The sequence below is a fragment of the Chiloscyllium plagiosum genome, unplaced genomic scaffold (genome assembly GCF_037043375.1).
Source record: "Chiloscyllium plagiosum isolate Xiang-an unplaced genomic scaffold, Cpla_swu_hap1 HiC_scaffold_14, whole genome shotgun sequence".
In the NCBI taxonomy this organism is placed as follows: domain Eukaryota; kingdom Metazoa; phylum Chordata; class Chondrichthyes; order Orectolobiformes; family Hemiscylliidae; genus Chiloscyllium; species Chiloscyllium plagiosum.
Window position 1 is genome coordinate 74,961,570 of NW_028270152.1, and position 23,207 is coordinate 74,984,776.

A 23,207-nucleotide genomic window follows, 5' to 3' on the forward strand; every position below is an offset into this window, starting at 1 on the left:
CCACGTTAGTCATCTTTAACAAGTACACACATCAAACCTCCATCAAAACAACACTAGAGCATGTGCAGTCTGGTATTAAGGAATACAGATTCTTCAATGTTCAGCACAATGACTCCACATTGGAGCAATCCATGTCCAAATGTAGCAAGACCTAGACAACATCCAGGCTTGGGCAATTAATATTCATGCCACACAAGTGTCAGGCAATGGCTATGTCCAACAAGAGAATATCCAACCACCACCTCTTGACATTCAATAGTATTACCATCTCTGAATCCCCTAATAACATCCTGAGGGTTACCACTGACCAGAAACAGAACTGAAATATAAATACTGTGGCTACAAAATAAGGTCAGAAGCTAGGAACTATGCAGACCGTAACTCACCTCCTAACTCCTCAAAGTTTGTCAACTGCCTCCAAGGCACAAGTCGGGAATGTGGTGGAATATTCCCCACCTGCTGGATGAATGCAGCTTCAACAACACTCAAGAATCTTGACACCATCCAGAACAAAGAGTTCATTTGACATCCACAAGCATTTAATCACGCCACTACCTGCTCAGTAGGATCAATGTGGACCACCTACAAGAATGCACTCAAAGTTCCTAGGACAGCATCTTCCAATTGGAATGCAGTGGTTCAAGAAGGGAGCTCACCACCAACCTCTCCATGGCGTTTAGAGATGGGCAATAAATTCTGGCCAATGCAAAGATGTGAGTGAGTGAGAGAAAGAAAGAAAATTTAAGATGAGGTAGTCCAATAAATGGAAGGAAGGCAGCTCAGTGCAGTCACAGGAATGACATTCTATTCCATCCAGGCAAAAGGATGAAGCATAGAATGTTGCTTAGTCTATTGCTCTGATGTTTGAGCATGTGTGTCAAGTCACTAACCAATGCTCTTCATAGAATCACACAGTAAAGAACAGGCCCTTCAGCCTATCAAGTCTGTACTGCCAGAACTCTGCTCAATTTACACTAGTCTCACTTCCCAGCAGTGAGGCAAAAGTCTTGAATGTTAGGAGTCTTCAAGTTTGAATGTAGTGATTGATGGAGAAGTGTGCAAGGTAATCTTACTTCAAGATGTCAGATGCCAGAACATGAGCATAGCTTAAAACAATGGAAAGGTATGTAGAGGGCAGATGCAAAGAATTCTGTGAAAATATGATCAAAACTCTGGCCTGCCAATTTAGGACAGTCGGACATAATCTATTGATTATAAAGCAGGTCGTCTTTACATGGGTGATGCTAATTATGTTAATTATTTTAATTTATGAATTATGCTGTTGGATATGCTACTTGAAGAGAGTATATCAGGTTCCAAGTGACCGATTGTGATAGGGGACTCTCTAGTCAGGTGCACAGACAGACATTTCTGCAGCTGTCAGCTAGACAGCAGAATTGTGTGTTGCCTCCCTAGTGCCAGGGTCAAAGAGGGGTTATGTGCAAAATATTCTGAGAGGGGACAGTAACCAGAAGATCATTGTATGTGTTGATACCAACGACATAGGTTAAGAAAAAGATGAGGTCCTGCAGAAAGAACATAGGAAATTAGGCAGATTTAAAAATAGGCCCTCGAGGGTAGTAATATGTGGATTCCTCCCAGTCACATGTGCTAGTGAGAGGAGGATTAGGAGGATAGAGCAAATAAATGCATGCCAACGAGCAAGTGCAAGGGACAAGGATCCATACTTTTGGATTTTTGGGATCTCTTCTGGGGTTTAACTGACCTGTACAGGAAGGATAGGTTGCACCTGATTTGGAAGAGGGCCAATATCCCGGCAGGGAGAGTTGTTAGTGTGACTTGGGAAGCTTTACACTAGTGTAGGAGGAGGGGGACTCAAAAAGATAGTGAGCAAACAGGTAAGTCCGAGACTGGTACAATAGACAAGGGGAGTAAGTTAAACAGCATGGGCACAGCAGAGATTGAGGCAAAACTTTGAGCAGCACAGTGGCTCAGTGGTTAGCACTGCTTCCTCACAGTGCTAGGGTCCCGCATTTGATTCCAGCCTCAGGCGACTGTGTGGAGTTTGCACTGGGATATCATAGCTATGACAGAAATGAGGATCAGGGAAGGGCAGGACTGGCAGCTTAATGTTCTGGTGCATATATGCTGTACAAAAGATAGAAAGTGAGAAGTGCTGTTTTTGGTTAGGATATTATTATGGTAAAACCTAGGGTGGATGTTCCTCGGAGAACATCCAGTGAAGTTATATGGGTGAAATTGAGAAATAAAAAAGGGATGATCACCTTATTGGGATTGTACTATAGGCTCCCAAATAGTCAGCAGGAAATTAACAAGCAAACATGTAAAGAGATCTCAAATATCTGTAAGAATAATAGGATTGTAATGGTAGAGGATTTTAACTTTCCAAACATTGAGTGGGACTGCCATAATGCTAAAGGTTTGGATGGAAAGAAATTAGTTACGTGTGTACAAGAAAATTTTCTTAGTCAGTACGTGGGTGTACCTACTGGACAAGGAGCAAAACATGACCTTCTCTTGGGAAAGAAGGCAGGGCAAGTGACTGAGGTATCAGTAGGGGATCACTAAGGAGCAAGTGATCATAACTGTATTACTTTTAAATAGTTATGGAAAACAGTAGACCGGATCTAAAAGTTAAAAGTTCTAAAGTAGAGGGAGCCAATTTTGATGGTATTAGGCAGGAAGTTTCAAAAGTTGATTGTGGTGACTGTTCGCAGATAAAGGACGGTTGGAGGCCTTCAAAAGTGAGATAAGAGTTCAGAGAAATTGTGTACCTGTTAGTGCAAAGGGCAAGGCTGGTAGGTATAGGGAATGCAGGATGACGAGAAAAATATAGGCTTTGGTCAAGAAACAGGAGAAGGCATGTGTCAGGTACAGACAGCTGGGATCAAGTGAATCCCTGAAGGAGTATAAGGGCAATAGGAGTATACTTAAGAAGGAAATCAGGGAGGGAATAAAGGATACTGCAGATAGCTTTGGCAAATAGGGTTAAGGAGAGTCCAAGGAGTTTCAACAAATACATCAAGGGCAAAAGAGTAACTAGGTAGAGAATAGAGATCAGTGAGGCCATCTATGTGTGGAACGACAGGAGATGGGTGAGATCCTAGACAAATTTTTCATATCAGTATTAACTGTGGAGAAAACATGGAAGTTAGGCAACTGGAGAAATAAGTAGTGTTGCCTTGATAAGTGTCCATGTTACAGAAAAGGTGGTGCTGGAGGTTTGAAACACATAAATGTAGTTAAATCCCCAGGACCTGATCAGATACATTCCAGAACTGTGTGGGAAGCTAGGGAAAAGATTGCTGGGCTCCTTGCTGAGATATTTGGAGTCAAAGAAATTTACAACACGAAAACAGACGCTTCGGTCCAACCTGTCCTTGCCAACCAGATATCCCAACCCAATCTAGTCCCACCTGCCAGCACCCGGCCCATATCACTCCAAACCCTTCCTATTCATACCCATCCAGATGCCTTTCAAATGTAGCAATTGTACTGGCCTCCACCATGTCCTCTGGCACCTCATTCCATACACGTACCACCCTCTGAGTGAAAAAGTTGCCTCTTTCCCCTCTCACTCTAAACCTATGCCCTCTAGTTCTGGACTCACCCACCCCAGAGAAAAGACTTTGTCTATTTATCCTATCCATGCCTCACATGATTTTATAAACCTCTATAAGGACACATCTCAGCCTCAGACACTGCAGGGAAAACAGCCCCAGCCTATTCAACCTCTTCCTACAGCTCAAATCCTCCAACCCTGGCAACATCCTTGTAAACCTTTTCTGAATCCTTTCAAGTTTCACAACATCCTTCCAATAGGAAGGAGACCAGAATTGCACACAACATTCTAACAGTGGCCTAATCAAAGTCCTGTACAGCCGCAACATGGCCTCCCAACTCCTGTACTCAATACTCTGACTAATAAAGAAAAGCATACCAAACGTCTTCTTCACTATCCTATCTACATGCGACTCCACTTTCAAGGAGCTATGAACCTGCACTCCAAGGTCTCTTTGTTCAGCAACACTCCCTAGGTCCTGACCATTAAGTGTATAAGTCCTGCTAAGATTTGCTTTCTCAAAATGCAGCACCTCACATTTATCTGAATTAAACTCCATCTGACACTTCTCAGCCCATTTGGTCCAGATCCCGTTGTAATCCAAAGTAACCTTCTTTGCTGTCCACTACACTTCCAATTTTGATGTCATCAGCAAACTTACTAACTGTACCTCTTATGCTCACATCTAAATCATTTATATAAATTATTAAAAGTAATGGACCCAGCATCGATGCTTGTGGCACTCCACTGGTCACAAGCCTCCAGTCTGAAAAACAACTCTCCACTACCATCCTCTGTCTTTTACCTTTGAGCCAGTTCTGTATCCAAATGGCGAGTTCTCCCTGTATTCAATGAGATCTAACCTTGCTCACCAGTATCCCATGGGGAACCTTGTCAAGTGCTTTACTGAAGTCCATATAGATCACATCTACCGCTCTGCCCTCATCAATCCTCTTTGTTACTTCTTCAAAAAACTCAATCAAGTTTGTGAGACATGATTTCCCATGCAAAAAGCCATGTTGACTATTCCAAATTAGTCCTTGCCTTTCCAAATACATGTACATCCTGTCCTTCACGATTTCCTCAAAAAGCTTGCCCACCACAGACATCAGGCTCACTGGCCTATAGTTCCCTGGCTTATCCTCAGCTTATTCTATACACACCACCACCCTCTAGTGGAAAAGGTTGTCCATGAGATCCTTTTCATGGTACCATGTTAGCTATCATCAACAGCCATGGGCAACGTGCCAGAAGATGGAGGATGGCTAATGTGGTGCCATTATTTTAGAAAGGTGGTAAGGAAAAGCCAGGGAGGGGATTCTGAGGGACAGGATTTACATGCATTTGGAAAGGCAAAGACTAATCAGGGACAGTTAACATGACTTTGTGTGTGGGAAATCGTATCTCATTAACTTAATTGAGTCATTTGAAGAGGTGTCAAAGGTGATTAATGAAAGCAGAATGATATATATTGTCTGTACGGACTTCAGGAAGAAGGTGGACAAGATTTGACATCATAGATAAATGAGAGGTGTTGCATTTTGGGAAGGCAAACCAGGGCAGGACTTATACAATTAATGGTAGAGCCCTGGGGACTGTTGCAAAACAAAGAGGTCCAGGGTGTATAGTTGCCTGAAAGTGGAGCTGCAGGTAGATAGGGTTGTGAAGAAAGCATTTGGCACACTTGCCTTCATTGGTCAGTGTGTTGAGTATAGGAATTGGGAGGTCATGTTGCAGTTGTAGGTGTCTATGATGAGGCCACTTTTAGAATAATGCATTCAATTCTGGACTCCCCTGCTTTAGGAAAGATGTTGTTTAACTTGAAAGGATGCAGAAAAGATATACAGTGATGTTGACGGGATTGTAGGGTTTGAGCAGTAGGGTGAGGCTGACTTGTTTCCCTGGAGCATCAGAGGCTGAGGGTCGACCTGGTAGAAATTTATATGACCATGAGGGGCATGGATAGGGTGAATAGCCAATGGCTTTTTCCCCCAGAGTGGGGAAGTCCAAAACTAGAGGGCATAGGTTTAATGTGAAAGGGAAAAGATTTTAAAAAGGATCTCATGGACAACCTTTTCCACTAGAGGGTGGTGGTGTGTATAGAATAAGCTGTCAGAGGTGGTGGCGGAGGCATGTACAATTGCAACATTTAAAAAAGGTATCTGAACGGGTATACGAATAGGAAGGCGGACCTCTATGTCGCAGAGGAGAAAGTGAGGTCTGCAGATGCTGGAGATCAGAGATGGAAATGTGTTGCTGGAAAAGCGCAGCAGGTCAGGCAGCATCTAGGGAACAGGAGAATCGACGTTTCGGGCATTAGCCCTTCTTCAGGAATGAGGAAAGTTGGTCCAGCAGGCTAAGATAAAAGATAGGGAGGAGGGACTTGGGGGAGGGGCGTCGGAAATGTGATAGGTGGAAAGAGGTCAAGGTGAGGGTGATAGGTCAGACTGGGGTGGGGGCGGAGAGGTCGGGAAGAAGATTGCAGGTTAGGAAGGCGGTGCTGAATTTGATGGATTTGACTGAGACAGGCTGGGGGGAGAGGAAATGAGGAAACTGGTGAAATCCGAGTTCATCCCTTGTGGTTGGAGGGTTCCTAGGCGGAAGATGAGGCGTTCTTCCTCCAACCGTCGTTTCGCTGTGGTCTGACGATGGAGGAGTCCAAAGACCTGCATATCCTTGGTGGAGTGGGAGGGGGAATTGAAATGTTGAGCTACAGGGTGGTTGGGTTGGTTGGTCCGGGTGTCCCAGAGGTGTTCCCTGAAACGCTCCGCAAGTAGGCGGCCCGTCTCCCCAATATAGAGGAGGCCACATCGGGTGCAAAGGATGCAATAGATGATATGTGTGGAGGTACAGGTGAATCTGTGGCGGATATGGAAGTTTCCTTTGGGGCCTTGGAGGGAGGTGAGGGGGGAGGTGTGGGCGCAAGTCTTGCACCTCCTGCGGTTGCAGGGGAAGGTGCCGGGAGTGGAGGTTGGGTTGGTGGGGGGTGTGGATCTGACGAGGGAGTCACGGAGGGAGTGGTCTTTACGGAATGCTGATAGGGGAGGGAAATATATCCTTGGTGGTGGGGTCCGTTTGGAGGTGGCGGAAATGGCGGTGGATGATGCGCTGTACAGGGAGGTTAGTGGGGTGGTAGGTGAGGACCAGTGGGGTTCTGTCCTGGTGGCGGTTGGAGGGGCGGGGTTCAAGGGCGGAGGATCGGGAAGTGGAAGAGATGCGGTGGAGGGCATCGTCGACCACGTCGGGGGGGAAATTGCAGTCCTTGAAGAAGGAGGCCATCTGGGATGTGCGTTTTTCGAACTGGTCCTCCTGGGAACTACCTGGACTACACCTCCTCCCATCCTGCCCCCTGTAAAAACGCCATCCCATTCTCCCAATTCCTTCGACTCCGCCGCATCTGCTCGCAGGAGGACCAGTTCGAAAAACGCACATCCCAGATGGCCTCCTTCTTCAAGGACCGCAATTTCCCCCCCGACGTGGTCGACGATGCCCTCCACCGCATCTCTTCCACTTCCCGATCCTCCGCCCTTGAACCCCGCCCCTCCAACCGCCACCAGGACAGAACCCCACTGGTCCTCACCTACCACCCCACTAACCTCCCTGTACAGCGCATCATCCACCGCCATTTCCGCCACCTCCAAACGGACCCCACCACCAAGGATATATTTCCCTCCCCTATCAGCATTCCGTAAAGACCACTCCCTCCGTGACTCCCTCGTCAGATCCACACCCCCCCCCAACCCAACCTCCACTCCCGGCACCTTCCCCTGCAACCGCAGGAGGTGCAAGACTTGCGCCCACACCTCCCCCCTCACCTCCCTCCAAGGCCCCAAAGGAAACTTCCATATCCGCCACAGATTCACCTGTACCTCCACACACATCATCTATTGCATCCTTTGCACCCGATGTAGCCTCCTCTATATTGGGGAGACGGGCCGCCTACTTGCGGAGCGTTTCAGGGAACACCTCTGGGACACCCGGACCAACCAACCCAACCACCCTGTAGCTCAACATTTCAATTCCCCTCCCACTCCACCAAGGATATGCAGGTCTTTGGACTCCTCCATCGTCAGACCACAGCGAAACGACGGTTGGAGGAAGAACGCCTCATCTTCCGCCTAGGAACCCTCCAACCACAAGGGATGAACTCGGATTTCACCAGTTTCCTCATTTCCCCTCCCCCCAGCCTGTCTCAGTCAAATCCATCAAATTCAGCACCGCCTTCCTAACCTGCAATCTTCTTCCTGACCTCTCCGCCCCCACCCCAGTCTGACCTATCACCCTCACCTTGACCTCTTTCCACCTATCACATTTCCGACGCCCCTCCCCCAAGTCCCTCCTCCCTATCTTTTATCTTAGCCTGCTGGACCAACTTTCCTCATTCCTGAAGAAGGGCTAATGCCCGAAACGTCGATTCTCCTGTTCCCTAGATGCTGCCTGACCTGCTGCGCTTTTCCAGCAACACATTTCCATCTCTATGTCGCAGAGGCCTAACACAAACTCTCCGACACCACGACCTACCTCCGCCTTGTCCACGACCCAAATGCGACCCATCATGCCTTAATTGCCTCCAATGACTCCCTGCCGCCCACTGCCTCCAAACGCACAGTTCCCCAGCCCCACACTGCCCGGTTCTACCTGCTCCACAAGATCCACAAGCCCAACTACCTTATCCGACACATCATCTCGACATGCTCCTGCCCCACCAAACTCATCTCATCTTACATTGACTCTATACTCTCCCCCTTGGTTCAGGCACTTCCCACCTACATCAGCGACACCAACCACACCCTCCACCTCTTCAGTAACTTCCAGTTCCCCAGCCCACAGCATTTTATCTTCACTGTGGATGTGCAGTCTTTATACACACCCACATCTCACAAGGATGGCCTCCAGACCCTCCACCTCTTCCTCTCTAACAGACCCATCCAGTCCCCCTCCATCAAAATCCTCCTCCACTTTGCCGAACTGGTCCTCACCCTCAATAACTTTTCCTTTAACTCCTCCCATTTCCTCCAAATCCAGGGGGTGGCCATGGGCACCCGGATGGGTCCCAGCTATGCCTGCCTCTTTGTCAGCTATGTCAAACAGTCCTCTTCAGTACCTACACAGGCACTGTGCCCCAACTCTTCCGCCATTACATCAATGACTGCATTGGTGCAGTGCCCTGCACCGAGGCTGAACTGGTGCAGTTCATCAACTTTGACCACAATTTCCACACTGTCCTCAAATTCACTTGGTTCATCTCGGATACCTTCCTCCCCTTTCCACCTACAGCCACAGTCTCCAGAGGGATGTTTACTGTAAGCTGACAGACTCCCACAACTACCTGGACTACACCTCCTCCCACCCAGTATCCTGCAAGAACTCCATCCAATTCTCCCAATTCCTCCACCTCCACAACAACTACTTGGACAAGGAGACATTCCACTCCCAAGCATCCCAGATGTCCACCTATTTCGAACAACGTGCTTTTCCTCTCTCCGTCATCCAGACAGCCCTTCACTGCACCACTTCCATTCTCCGTTCCACTGCTCTTAAACTCCCCCCAACGCAATAAAGACAGAGACCCCCTTGTCCTCACCTACCACCCCACCAATGTCCACATCCAACGCATCATCCTTAAACATTTCCAACTCCAACCAGACCCCACCATCAAGAACATCTTCCCCTCCCCACCCCTCTGTGCCTTCTACAACGACCATTTCCTTCAACAATCCTTGGTTTGCACAAATCTCCCCACCAATCCCCCTGAACCCCCAGATACCTTCCCCTGAAACCAGAAAAGATGCAAACCTGCTGGTACACCACCCCCCTCACCTGTATTCAAGGCCCCAAGCAGTCCTTCCAGGTGAGACAGAGGTTCACCTGCCTCCTTTCCAAACTAGTCTACTGCATCAGGTGCTCCCGACGTAGTCTCCTCTACATCCAGGAGACCAAACGTAAACTTAGGGAATTGTTCACTCAGCATCTCAGTCAGGCCAGCAAGGCCGACCGGACCTCCCAGTCACCGTCCATTTTAATTCCCCTTCCCACTCCCTTTCCGACATTACTATCTTTGGCCTCCTCTATTGCCACAACGAACAGCAAATTGGAGGAACAACATCTCATCTTCCGTGTGGGCAGCCTACAGCCCGGAGGATTCAAGATTTAGTTCTCCAACTTCAAATAACCTCCCTGCCCACCCCCACCCAGACTCCCTTCCCAGCCTCCCCCCCTCCCTTCCACTCTTTCCTGCCACTAACCAGATCCCTTCCTCCCATTGACCAACCAGGTCATACCCTCTGCCTGTCTTCACCTATCCCCACTTTACCACCTTGCCCTTACACCCACCCCCACTCCTGAAAAAGGGTTACACCTAAAATGTCAACTTCATCTCCTGATCCTGCCTGTATTCTTCCAGCCTCCTGCCTATCCACTGATAATCCTCAACTCCATCATTTATTTTCCCCATAATCCTTCATTCTCTTTCCAGATTAAATATGACTATCTCAGTTTTGAATACACTTAATGATCTAGCCTCAACAGCCCTCGTGCAGTAAAAAGATTCCACAGAATCATACAGAGAAGAAATCCCTCCTCGTCTCTTTATGCCCTCTGGCCCTACCCTCTCCCACAGGGAGAAACAACATCTATACTGTCAAGCTGCCTTCCAATCACCCATCATTTTGATTTGGAACTATTGCTGGATCAAAACTGTGGAAGTCCCTCCCTTAAACAGCCCTTTTGGTGTGCTGACACCACATGGACTGCAATCATCCAAGGCAATGGCTGGCTACCAGCATCTTCTCAAAAGCAATTAAGGACAGGCAGTAACTGGTTGTGCCAACATTGCTATGAAGAAACAAAGCCAATTTATTATTATAAGCAACTGCTGCTCAATTAGATATTGCATTCAATCAGTGGTACTGTTATCTCAGTCACAGCTGACCATGATTCGAATTCCATGGAAAGGACCAGGAATCCAAACAGAACCTTGTCAGTTCAAACTTCCTACTAAGAACATAGAACATTACAGCGCAGAACAGGCCCTTTGGCCCTCGATGTTACACCGACCTGTGGAACCAATCTATCCTACACTATTCCATTTTCATCAATATGTCTAACCAATGACCAGTTAAATGCCCTTAAAGGTGGTGAATCTACTACTGTGTACTTCATCCCTGAATACACAGTTGGAGCTCTTTTGAGGGCAAGTCCAGAATTAGAGGATACTTTCAAATTAAGGCTTGCCCTTTGAATGGAGATGAGTGGGAAAATATCCTCTCAGAGCATTGAAACATTCATATGATCGATGTAACGCTCTGATTTATGTCTGGATCTGGATGACTGCCAGGCCTGAGAGTACACTTTTGTGGATGTCTACCAGCAGAGTTGCATTTTTATTTAATTTTTAACAGGTGTTTTGCGGTGTACAAGAATAAACAAATCTTGCTTCAATTGTACAAGACAGTGGTGAGACCACACTTGGAGTGTTGTGCACAGATAGAGTCATAGCGATGTACAGCATGGAAACAGATGCTTCCAACCCGTCCATGCCGACCAGATATCCCAACCCAATCTAGTCCCACCTGCCAGCACCCAGCCCATATCCCTCCAAACCCTACCTATTCATATACCCATCCAAATGCCTCTGAAATGTTGCAATTGGACCAGCCTCCACCACTTCCTCTGGCAGCTCATTTCATACACTTACCTCCCTCTGCATGAAAAAGTTACCCCGTAGGTCTCTTTTATATCTTTCCCCTCTCACCCTAAACCTACGCCCTCTAGTTCTGGACTCCTCGACCTCAAGGAAAAGACTTTGCCTATTTACCCTATCCATGCCCCTCAATTTTGTAAACCTCTATTAGGTCACCCTCAGCCTCTGACGCTCCAGATCTGGTCTCTTTGCCTAAGGAAGGATATGCTTGTCTCAGAGGATTCATTGGACTGATTTATTAGTTGGTGGGACTGTCCTATGAGGACAGTTTGAGGAAAGGACATGGGTCCTCTGGAGTTTGGAAGAACGTGAGGCAACCTCATAGAAACTTACAAATTTATTATGAGACTGGAAAAGTTAATTTGAAAAAACATTTCTCATGGCTCTGAGGTATGAAATCTACCATCTCAGCAACAGCCAGATTTAAGTAAGCCTTGCTCTAACTGTTGCAATAGTACAGTGACAAGAAAGATTACTTAATTGTTGATAAAAAGAATATTAATAGAGCAACAGCTACATAGGAGGTTAAGTAAAAGTGAGGGAGAATATCAAGCTCATCTTCATAGCTCTCTCACACAGTTCAACACCCTGTGGCATGCTTTGCCAAGATTCCCACATGAAGAATACCTTGTGTGTGAGGTAATCGCCTATGAGGAAGTCTGGTCAACATCCTTAAGATTAAGAAAGAAATTACAAGAAAATGAAGAAGAAATAACATTTCTGCAGTAGGAGGAAAGAATCTGGTACTGGTCTTATTGTGAGTGACAGGTCATGGCAAAAGGAATCCCGGAAGTACTGCAGAAACTCCTTTGATGATGCCCTCAAAGCAGTTGTGAAGCGGTCAATCACCCCGACTGCCTCACAGAAACCCCTGTTCTGTGACCAAAATGAGAAAGCTCAATTAGGAATGCACAGAGGCCAAGTTGAGACGTCAGAGAGAGTGCAGAAACCTCATAGGCGATTACCTCACACACAAGGTATTCTTCATGTGGGAATATTTACAACATCCTCCAAGCACCACCTTCTCTGCAAATGGCAGGGTCTACATTCATGCGTTGGAGTTGCCAGCCTTCTCAAAGCTCATCAAACCCAGAGTGGAAGTAAGCCATGCTCGATCCCCTGGGACTGCTAAGAAGCTCTAAGTATGCAAATGTTGAAATGACTCCTGTTGCTAACATTCTTCACACAGCACCATGTTTAGCACTTACCTTCAATACGTTTCTTTAATCGCTGGCAGCCACGTTCATAGGCCCGACGTCTCAGCCTCTCCTCAGCAGTTTCCTCCTTCACCTCCTTGCCCTGGAAGAAGAAACCGGGTTCATCACCTCTTAAAATGAGGCCAATCACTTCGAACTTTTTACCCAAATGTGAACCTATTCACAGGGAGCCAGCAATGGTCAAAATAACGAATGAAAGATCTCACCTCCTTGTCAAACTTGGTTGGCCACCAAGTGGTGGGAATAAGCTCCTCTAAGCCTGCCTCCTCCACCCGCAGGGGTGTCTTAATGAAAAAAAACACCACTGATCGCAGCACATCAAATGTGTCTTTGAGTTAAGGGTCATCAAGGTGCCACCTCTTATAATAAGAAGGTATTATACCAAGTTCCCAAATGTCCTCTTCCCTTCAACCTTTCCCAACCTAATAGCGAAAATTATTTTCTTTTTGTCAACGTGGGCACTGATTGAGCATTTTGTACCCGAAGCTTTTCGTACCTAATGCCATCCTTTGGAACAAAATGCCAAATAAATAGCCAAAATTAACACAGAATGGCACTAAAAATAGCATTCAATTTATGTCATTGTCTATTACTCAAGAAACATATAAGCATCTTTGTTAATATCCTTTGAGTGTGGCTTTTTTTTTGTAAATATATTTATTAGCAAATTTTTTTTAACTTTACAAACATAGAATTATTGAAAATAATCAGTATAAGAGAAAAGAAAAACACAAATTACAATACTGCTATCTACTAACCTACCCTCTAATACAAAGCAAACCCTAACACTGTGCAAAGCAACACCAAAGAAAGAAAAGCAAAAAAAAACAAAATATAGAACAGCAATGCTCTGCACAAAGCTCCCAAACAAAGGAACGGGAGCATTGTATATATACCCGTATTAACTCGGGAGACCCCCTCCAGGGTCCAGAGCTTGACAAATCTAATCATCCTGGTTAAACAAACACCCTAGTTAAGATAACTGACAAATCTATATCCAAATAACTCAAGTAGGGCTGCCATGTCATATAAAAATTGTCTGTTGTGTGGCGCACCATGTTTGTAAAAAGGTCCAAGGGAATGTGCTCCATAATTAATTTCTGCCATCTCAGCAAGCTCGACTGGTTCTCAGACACCCAATTCATCAGAATATTCTTCCATGCACAGTATGCAAGAATATTAAATAGTTTCTTCCCATGCCCTTCTAAAGATGGTAAGTTTGGTAGACCTAAGAGGAGAGATATCGCGTCTACTTTGACTTCAGTCCTCAATACCCTATCTCTCCTGCCACAGTGCTCCAGTAAACATGGAGCCTGTGGCATGTCCAGAAGCAATGGGTAAGAGTACCTACACGTATTTTACATTTGGGGCACATTGAAGATGCCCCTTTTTTAAACTTCACCAGATGAGCCCTGTGCAGAACTTTTAACTGCGTAGCGCATGTCCTGTTACAGATTGAGATCTTTTAAGTTTTCGCCCATGGTTCAGAAGAGATCTCCACTCCTAGCTCTTGCTCCCAGACCTAACATAACTGGTTAATATCCTGCCAGGCCCTGCCACCCAGCAGGCGATAGAGGGCACTAACCAAAAGGGTGCTTGTGGAACGTAGCAACAGCTTCTCTGTATTGGGCTTATAGAGCTTAGTGAGAAGCATAGTCTTCTTCTGGATGAAATCCCTAACCTGAAAAAAAACGGAAGAGGTCTCTGCTGGGCAACCCGTATTTGCGGCTCAATTGCTCAAAAGACATTGTTACCTCCCCTCAAACAAGTCTCCCAAACTAGAAACTCTGCTCGCTGCCCATAGTTGAACCCTGAGTCCATCATCCCTGGTCGGAACCCTGGCATGCCAACTATAGGTGTAAGTGGCGAAGTCTTGGATAAACAACCCTCACTCTGACGCATCGCCCTCCATGCCTTGACTGTACTAATGACAATGGGGTTCCGGCAGTGGTCCATAACTGTCCTCATCTTATCCATGAACAACAGGTTAATAAGAGGGCACTTTGCCTGGGAGGCCTCGAGATCCAGCCAGAATTGAGTTTGGATTGTTACCTACCCAATCGCAGACAAAAGACAGCAGGAAACTCAACTGATACCTTCTGATGTCTGGGAAATCAACTCCTCCCCCTCCCTGAGGCAACTGCAATTTAGTAAGTTTGATGAGGGGCCGCCCACGATGCCAAACAAAGGAACCAAACCACCCCATAAACTTCCGCAGTGTTGACCTGGGAAACATTATAGGGAGCATACGCATGGAATAAAGCAAATGAGGAAGAACATTCATCTTAATGAGAGATATTTGGCCCAGCCATGAAATTGGAAGAGCCTCCCATCTCTGGAGATCTCGCCGAATATTGTCCAGCAAGTGAGCAATGTTAGTCTGAAATAACAGATCTAACTTGGGGGTAATAAAAATGCCTAGGTACCGGAACCCTGCCCGTGACCACTTAATAGGGAACTTAGAGACACCATCAACTTCTGGCACATCCTTAAAGTTCCCCAAAGGCATAGCCTCCGATTTTGCAAAGTTAATCTTATATCCTGAAATAGCCCTAAATGAATTGATACATTGTATCAAATGGGGTATGGAGGTCATCTGGTTCGATAAAAACAGAAGGACATCATCCACATACAATGTAATCTTGTGTGCCCTCGATCCCACTTCCAGAGCGGTTATGTGGACACTCTGAAGAATAGCCTCTGCCAGCAGATCTACCATCAACGTAAACAACAACGGTGAGAGGGGGCAGCCTTGCCGACTACCCCAACCAATCCTAAAATTCCAGACTTCATCCCGTTAGTGATGACTGTGGCCAGAGGGTGGCGATATAAAACCTCCACCCACCGAGCAAAGACCCCACCCAACCCAAACTGCTCTAAGACAAAAAAGATTCGGCCATTCTACCCAGTCAAATGCTTTCTCTGCATCTAAGGAAATCACCAACCCCTGAATCGATTGTTGCTGACAAACTTGGACCATATTCAGCAGCCTTCTAATATTATTAGAGGACCTACAGTCCCTTATCAAGCCTGTCTGGTCCTCTTTAACAATATGGGGCAACATCTTTTCCAACCTCAGCGCCAGGATCTTGGACAGAATCGTGAAATCTGAATTTAATAGAGAGATGGGCCTGTATGAGGCACAATCCTTAGGAATCTTCCTCTTCTTAAGAATTAAGGAAATATTAGCTTCTCTCAAAGATGGTGGTTGGCGTTCATGCACATAGGAGTGATTGTACATCTCCAACATCGGCCCTGACAGAATCCCTATAAACTCCTTATAAAACTCACCCGGGAGATAATCAAGGTCAGCCGCTTTCCCACTCTGAAGTTGCCTAGCTGCCTCTTGTATTTCCTGAACGGTCAAGGGGGCATTAAGGAGAGGCGCCTATTCCAAAGTTACCCTTGGGAGGTCCAGGTTCTTAAAAAAAAAAAGGTCTCCATTTTAGCCCTCCTGTCTTCACAACCTTCAGACCAATACAATTCAGAGTAAAAGCTCCGAAAAGCCTCATTAATCTTTTTAGCATCGTACTGTCTCTGATTGCAGTAATGGATTGCAGAGCACGCTTTTTCCTAGTCAGGTATGCTAAATACTTCCCTGGCCTATCCCTATATTCGAAAAGCCTCTGTCTAGCAAAAGCAGGTTCTTCCTGTAGCTTAGTCACTGAAGGCCGTGCAAAATGTGCTGCCTCCGCGACTTTTAACTGCGTCTCCAGTAGGAGCTGCTGTTCCTCCTTCTGTCATTTCCAACTAGCCAAATAGGAAATAGCTAATCCACTAGCAAAGGCCTTAGCAGTCTCTCATAGCATGGACGGACAACTAGCCGTGCCAGAGTTGATAGTCAAGAATTCCTGAAACTCCTTCAAAAAGTATTCCACAAATTTGGAATCCTTAAGGAGAAAAGAGTCCAAACGCCAGTGCCGCAAACCTAGCCCTTCACTCTTGGCCTTAACCTCCAAATATACTGCAGCGTGATCAGAGATAGCTATATTCCCAATTTTACAACTCAATCGAATCCAGAAGGGCTGAGGGAGCGAGAAAAAGAGGTCAATCCTCGTGTGACATTTATATGGGTTTGAAAAAAGGTGAAGTCCCTGCCGGTAGGGTGAAGACATCTCCAAATATCCACCAGCCCCAACTCCTCGCATAAGACAACCACCTGCTAAGCCTGCAAAGAAATAGTTCGGGGCCCACAAGGCATCCTGTCCACGGTCGGATCCAAAGACAATTAAAATCCCCCCCTAGAATAATGTGCCATGTTCCAGAAGCACTCAGCTTAGAGAAAGCACTAATCAAAAATTTGAGGAGATGCACCGGAGGACAGTAGACATTTAAAATGCCACATTCCTCCTCATGTATCAGGGCTTTAAGTAGCACAAACCGTCCCTGCTCATCTTTCACCTGCTCTAATAATGTGAACGGAAGATTTTTCTGGATAAGTACTGCCACTCCCCTACTTTTAGTAGTAAAGGATAAAAAGAATACCTGGTTATAAACCCCCCCCCCCGTTGTAATCTCAGGCGTTCCCCATCATCAAGATGGGTTTCCTGCAACATAGCGATATCAACCCTTTCCCTCTTAAAGGAAAGAAAGCACTTTTTTTCCTTTTAACAGGCGAATGACTTCCTTTAATGTTCCAGGTCCATCATTTAGTAAGACACTTAGCCATATCCCCTTTCAGTCAGCCTTGAACCTCTCGGAGGGAGAAGCCTGCTTACAAAGTGCTGAGCATAAGTAAATAAAGAATCAGAATTGAAAAACTATATATACAAAAACTACTCTATCATAACTATAAACAAATATTACTACCAAAAAACTATAAAGAAAACCAACTATAGAACCTTGAATGGAAGACTCTTGCCCGTAGGGGGCACTCAGCCTACCCATCTCCTCCTTCACAGCTCCTTCAAACCTGGACTGTGCCCCGGCCTTAGGCCAGAAAAAAAACAAGGAGATGATCCTTAAATCAACAGAAAAAAAGACAAAGTCAGGATGAGCGCTCCACCCACCCCTGGCTTCATGTCACCCCTACTTGTGACCAAAAGAGAAGCAGAACAAACAAAAAACAAAAGGAGAAAGACAACAAAGAACATCCACAAAATGTTCCATCAGAAAATCCAGTTATTAAAAAAAAAGGAACAACTTATTCCAAAGTCTTTTCCCCCCTTTCCAAAAAGGAAATTATTAGGGAGAAAGAAAGGAATTTAAAAAAGGAAGGGAAAACATGGGAAAAAAATAGAAAAGAGAACAAACATTAACCATATTGTTAAGGCCAATCCGTCTATTTTAAAGTATCCACAAAGTTTTTAGCCTTATCCGCCGAGTCAAATGTATAAACTGAGTCCTCGTGGCTGAAACGGAGTACTGCGGGGTATCTTATGGAGTACTGGAAGCCCAGGTTACTCAGCCTCTTTTTAACTTAATCGAAGGACTTCCTCTTTCGGATTACAGCTGCAGAGAAATCCTGGAAAAACATGATTTTTGACCCCTTGAACAGCAGTGCCTGCGGATCTTTTCCCAGGGATCTGGAAGCTTCTATGACTTTCTGGTTGTCCTTATATGAGTGGAAGTGCACTAGGCGCTGCACTGGGCTTGACCTGTGCACTGTAACCCGATACGTTCTTTCAATCTTCAGCCTGCTGGACTCGATGTGAAGGCCCAAAAACTTCGGCAGCCAGCTTTCAAAGAAGCTGACTGGCTGGTCACCTTCCTCACCTTCAGGGAGCCTAACAATTCGGACACGTATTGTCCGACATCGATTTTCGAGGTCGTCGATATGGTTTCGCAAGGCCCGCGCCTCTCACTCCAGCAGCTGGATTCGACTGGATGAGGACTCCATTGCAGCTTCCGAGGCCTTAGTTCGACCCTCCACTTCCTCCAGCCTCTCCCCGAGGTCCTGGATCTCCTGCTCATGCTTCTGCAGCATGGATGCGATAGGTTGGACCTGGGCACAAATCTTCCCACTGATTTCCTCAATCGCAGCCTCAACTTTCAAGGTAAGTCTCTCCAATACCGCAGCCAATTCCTGAGAGTCTGTCAGGTCCCTGGGGGGGGTTCTGGAGAGGCTGCTGCTGCTGCAGTCTCTGGTGTGGTAGGTGCTGCAGGGGAGAGTCCTCCCTGCTGCTGTTTGCTTGCTCCTTTTCCCTTTGGCATCCTTCCTTCTCCCAAATATTAACAAATAGGTGTTCTGTAAGGTTTTAAACTAATAATTCCACCACATAAGTTGGCCAGGGGTGGCAAAAAAAGACCGGTATGCCTTAGCTGTTAGGCAGAGCTGTCCATAGCAGTTCTACTGAATCGCCGCCATCTTGCCAAGTCCCATGGCTTCTTCTTGAAAGCTTCAGTGTCTTTAGTGAGCAATAGTTTGCAGTGTTTTATTGGCATTCTCGTTGAGGATTTTATGGTGTGCCAATGAATAACAATAGTTGCAGTGTCACAGGAAGGTTAGCAATCCACTCAAACTGAACAGATTTGATTGATCCTGGTCAAAAAGAACTACTGTGGTTGCTCTATTCAGGGGGTGCCAAACAACCCCCCCAAAAGCACAGAAGGATATTCAAAGATAGTGCCAAAACCGGCTGCTGCTATGTACCTTCCAGTAATTATTTAATTGCTATGCATGACACTAGCAAAACTTTGGAGCAGCTTCTGGTCTGCCTGCTCATTGAGAAAACAGTATCAAGCAGAGCTGAAAAAGTGGGAATACCTTCTAGTAATTTTGCTGTTCAAACAGTAGAGGAATAAACATAAACAAGTACAGATGGATTTAAAAGGATATAAGACGTTGCTGAGCAGATATTTCCTGGTTTTCTCGTGCTTTAGAATAGCTATGCTCAGACGCAAGTAGTGGATCTGCAAAGAGACACAAACACAAACTACTTAGCACTACTAAAGGTCACAAAGAAACAATGAAATTATAAAACGATTGAGCACATGAAGCCATGCCGCCCTACTTGCCTGTGCCAGTTCTCAGTCAGTCAATTAGCTATATTTCTTTCATTTCTCCCCATTACCTTTTAATTTTGATGTTATATATTTCATGTTCTTCACTTTTAAAAGCTTCCTGGTTTCTAACTTCTGCCACTATTTCTGCTAACATTCCATAAATAATCAATGTTTCTAAGCTTAGTCTTTCATTGCTGCATCATTGATACATGAACATAATTTTCTTCTGTACTCCACCCAAAATCTTGCATAATTTTCAATACCTCCATTAGGTCTCTTTTTATTTATATCTGATTAAATTGTGGCTGAAGCTGTGGCTTCCTAAGGAAGTTAATGATGACATCAAATTGAAAGAAAAAGTATAAATACTAGTAAGTCAGAAGATTGGAAAAACTAGCAATAAGTTTAACGCAGCAAAAATTTCTACAAGCATATAAGAAGAAAAACAGTATCCAAAGTAAGCATTGGCCCTTTAGAGAATAAGACTGGAGATTTAAAAACTGATGACAGTAAAATAACAAAGGTACAGAAAAAAATCAGCAACTGCCTTTATGGTAGAAGACACAATAAAAATCTAGAGGCAAAAGGGACAGAACAACCTTAAAATAATCATGATCACTGGAAAATAATGTGAGTAAAACTAAAGTAGCTGAAGATTGACAAGTCCCCTGAACTTGATGGTCTGCATCTTAGATTGCTAAAAGAATTAGATTCATTAGGGGTAATCTTCCAAAAGTTCCTAGACTCTAGAAAGACCCTAGCATCCTGGAAAACCACAAAAAGCACCTTTACTCAAGACTAGAGGGTGCCAGAAAAACACAAGAGGTAGTAGCAGGAGGTGGTACCTGGCCATTTAGAAAATCATGTCATCAGGTAGAGTCAACAATTTTGAGGAAAATAAATTGTGTTTGACAAATTTGTCAGAATTGTTTGAGGACATAACAAGGCTGGTTTTGGATTGCATAAACCTGCACAAAATACCCAAGAACTAATGGTCATTGGGGTGACATATTAGCATGAACAAAGGACTGGCTAATGAACAGGTAAGAGAGAATCAAGATAAATGTGTCGTTTTCAGGTTTGCAAACTGTAAACATGTTGAGCATCACAGGGATCAGTAACGAAGCTGCAAGTACCTACAGTTTACATTTTTATACTCTTCCACCCCAATGTCTCATTAACCAGACATTGTGACAAAATTAAAGCAAACTTTAGTTAGATGCTTTACTGAATTCTTTTTTCCATGGTCCACAAATGGGTTAAATTAGTTACAGTTAGTTATCTCTGAAATCTGTGCAATTAGACATTATTCTCTTGGATATCAACTGAATTATTATGCACCTGCACTCTGCTGCTGTCAAAAAAAAAGGTTACTATATCCCATAACTGGTAAGTCAATCTGATATAGTGTCCTTAATAGCTTGTTGTATAATGAATCAATTCCTAAATGTTACAAATTTTAACCAAGCAGTTGGGACAAACGTTGATAATAAGCAATCTGAGAGTCCTTTGGGTGTTGCAGGGTTGTCTGACAGTTATGGACAAGATAAAGCGGTCAATTAGCTCGGTGATGGGGATGCAATGGTCTCTTTGGCAGACAATTCCATGGTCAAAGTTTTTAAATCTTGAGTCATACTTTGCTAACTGTACTCATCTCAGGTCAATTTGAAGCCAGTAGACACAGCAAAAAACACAATGTTTGAGCCAGATACAAGCAATTTAATCTATGATGTAACATTAATCCTCAAAACACTTTATTCCAAATGAATAAAGAAATGCTGTTTTAAAGATTAGTGTTACGTTATAGATTAAAGTAGGTGTAGACGTTGGTGCTTTGGCTTTAGAAGTACCAATATTCATAATTACTATGAATATGCTGCTTGTACTAAGTATTATCCAGTCACTTGTCTGATGTTAAATTAAGCAATTCGAAATGCATGTTTTGAGGGGATTGGATAAAAACAATGACTGCAGATGCTGGAAACCAGATTCTGGATTAGAGTGGTGCTGGAAAGGCACAGCAGTTCAGGCAGCATCCGAGGAGCAGGGAAATTGACATTTCGGGCAAAAGCCCCTGCTCCTCGGATGCTGCCTGAAGTGCTGGGCTTTTCCAGCACCACTCTAATCCAGAATTGAGGGGATTGGATTCAGCATGTCCAAAGGTGGTAATGGATAGCCATCCTCATATTGTGCATTTAGAGATCTTGCAAGTACAGATCGCTGTTTTTGGTAATGCTGAGCATCATATTCATTGATCATAACACCCAGAATCTATATTGTTCAGAATGATTAGATGTTGACGCCTTACGGGATAGGAAGTTCTCACCTGTAACCCTAAATCGGGAATGATGGGAGAAAATCTGTACGCACGAAGCAGTGACATCATCAGCTGTTTCAAACACTCCTGGATTTCATAATCCTGTAACAGAAGAAACAAATCAACTCAAACTGAGCCTGAGTTTCATGCAGCAAAAGCAGTGTAAAATAAAATATGTCTCCTCAAAGCTAACCAGCGGAGAGAACACACCTGGAGTATTGTGCACAGTTCGGTTCTCCTTATTTTAGGATGGATGTTCTGGTTATGGGGGAGGGCAACAAAGGTTTACCAGACCGATTCCTGGGAAGAGAAAGTAAGGTCTGCAGATGCTGGAGATCAGAGATGGAAATGTGTTGCTGGAAAAGCGCAGCAGGTCAGGCAGCATCTAGGGAACAGGAGAATCGACGTTTCGGGCATTAGCCCTTCTTCAGGAAATGATTCCTGGGAAGGCAAGGTTGACATATGAAGTGGGACTGGATCAGTTAGGACTATATTCACTGGGTTTGGGAATGAGGTAGGAACCTAAAGAAACTTAAAAAGACTCAAACAGAAATAGTTAAGGTAAATGCAGGAAGGATGTTTCCACTGACTGGGAGTCAAGAACCAGGGCCTCACAGTTTAAAGACTTGGGGTAGGCCATTTATGATTAAGATGAAGAGAAATTTCTTCACCAAGAGATGATGAGCCTGTGGAATTCTCAGCCAAAGAAAGTAGTTGAGGCCAAACATTGAATGTTTTCAAGGAGTTAGACATAGTTCTTAGAGCTAAAGTGATCAAAGGATACAGGGAGAAAACAGGAACAAGGGACTGGGTTGGATAACAATTAGACATGATCATACTAAGTGGCAAAGCAGGCTCAAAGGGCCGAATGGCCTACTCCTGCTCTTATCCTTCTACATTTCATTATAAAATGAATTATCTCAGGCCGGTAAATGAAGAACAAAGCAACAGTACATTAATTTAGTTGAAATGCACAAGTACAGACTCCGCAGCACACACAACCAATGGATGAATCAAATATACCCTTAAGTATACTATCAACAGAGCAAAATTAGAGACATTGGAAATCAGGTAGAAAATGCTACATTGGCTGGAGATATGCCTAGCAAAAAGAAAAGTGGGTGCAGTTGTTAGAGGACAATCATCTCAACCCAGGACTTCTCTGCTGAAGACTTTCAGAGTAGGTAGTTTTCATCAACCTGTTCAGAGTTGTGGACAATCCTTGCACTCTTCCTAGCCCCATCAATTAAGTCCAAATTTGTCATCATATGCACTCACCTCCATGAAGAGCCACATGAGGTCCAGTAGGTGTTGAATTAGCGGGTGTTCATCAACAGCCCCACCTCCCTCCAGTATACTCAGAAAATAGGTCATCAACACATCTTCCACGAGATACACTTTACACTGTTTATAATGAAAATGAATGAGACAACAGTCAGAATCTGGGTCTTCCAGAAGGACTTTCAGCATAGGTGTTAATAT

The 23,207-nt window shown here is 44.8% G+C and overlaps 1 protein-coding gene across 3 annotated transcripts in view; it reads right to left on the reverse strand.

Moving 5' to 3' along the window:
* Positions 1 to 23,207, reverse strand: part of rnf123 (ring finger protein 123) — a 390,439-nt gene that overhangs the window by 313,686 nt on the left and 53,546 nt on the right. For all 3 annotated transcript variants that reach the window (XM_087994538.1, XM_087994539.1, XM_087994537.1), the window contains exons 13-17: positions 23,004 to 23,129; positions 21,735 to 21,827; positions 19,240 to 19,315; positions 12,670 to 12,785; positions 12,455 to 12,545 (exon numbers count right to left, since the gene is read on the reverse strand). In XM_087994538.1, coding sequence (XP_087850664.1) covers positions 12,455 to 12,545; positions 12,670 to 12,785; positions 19,240 to 19,315; positions 21,735 to 21,827; positions 23,004 to 23,129 — 502 coding nt within the window. The remainder of the gene's footprint in view (positions 1 to 12,454; positions 12,546 to 12,669; positions 12,786 to 19,239; positions 19,316 to 21,734; positions 21,828 to 23,003; positions 23,130 to 23,207) is intronic.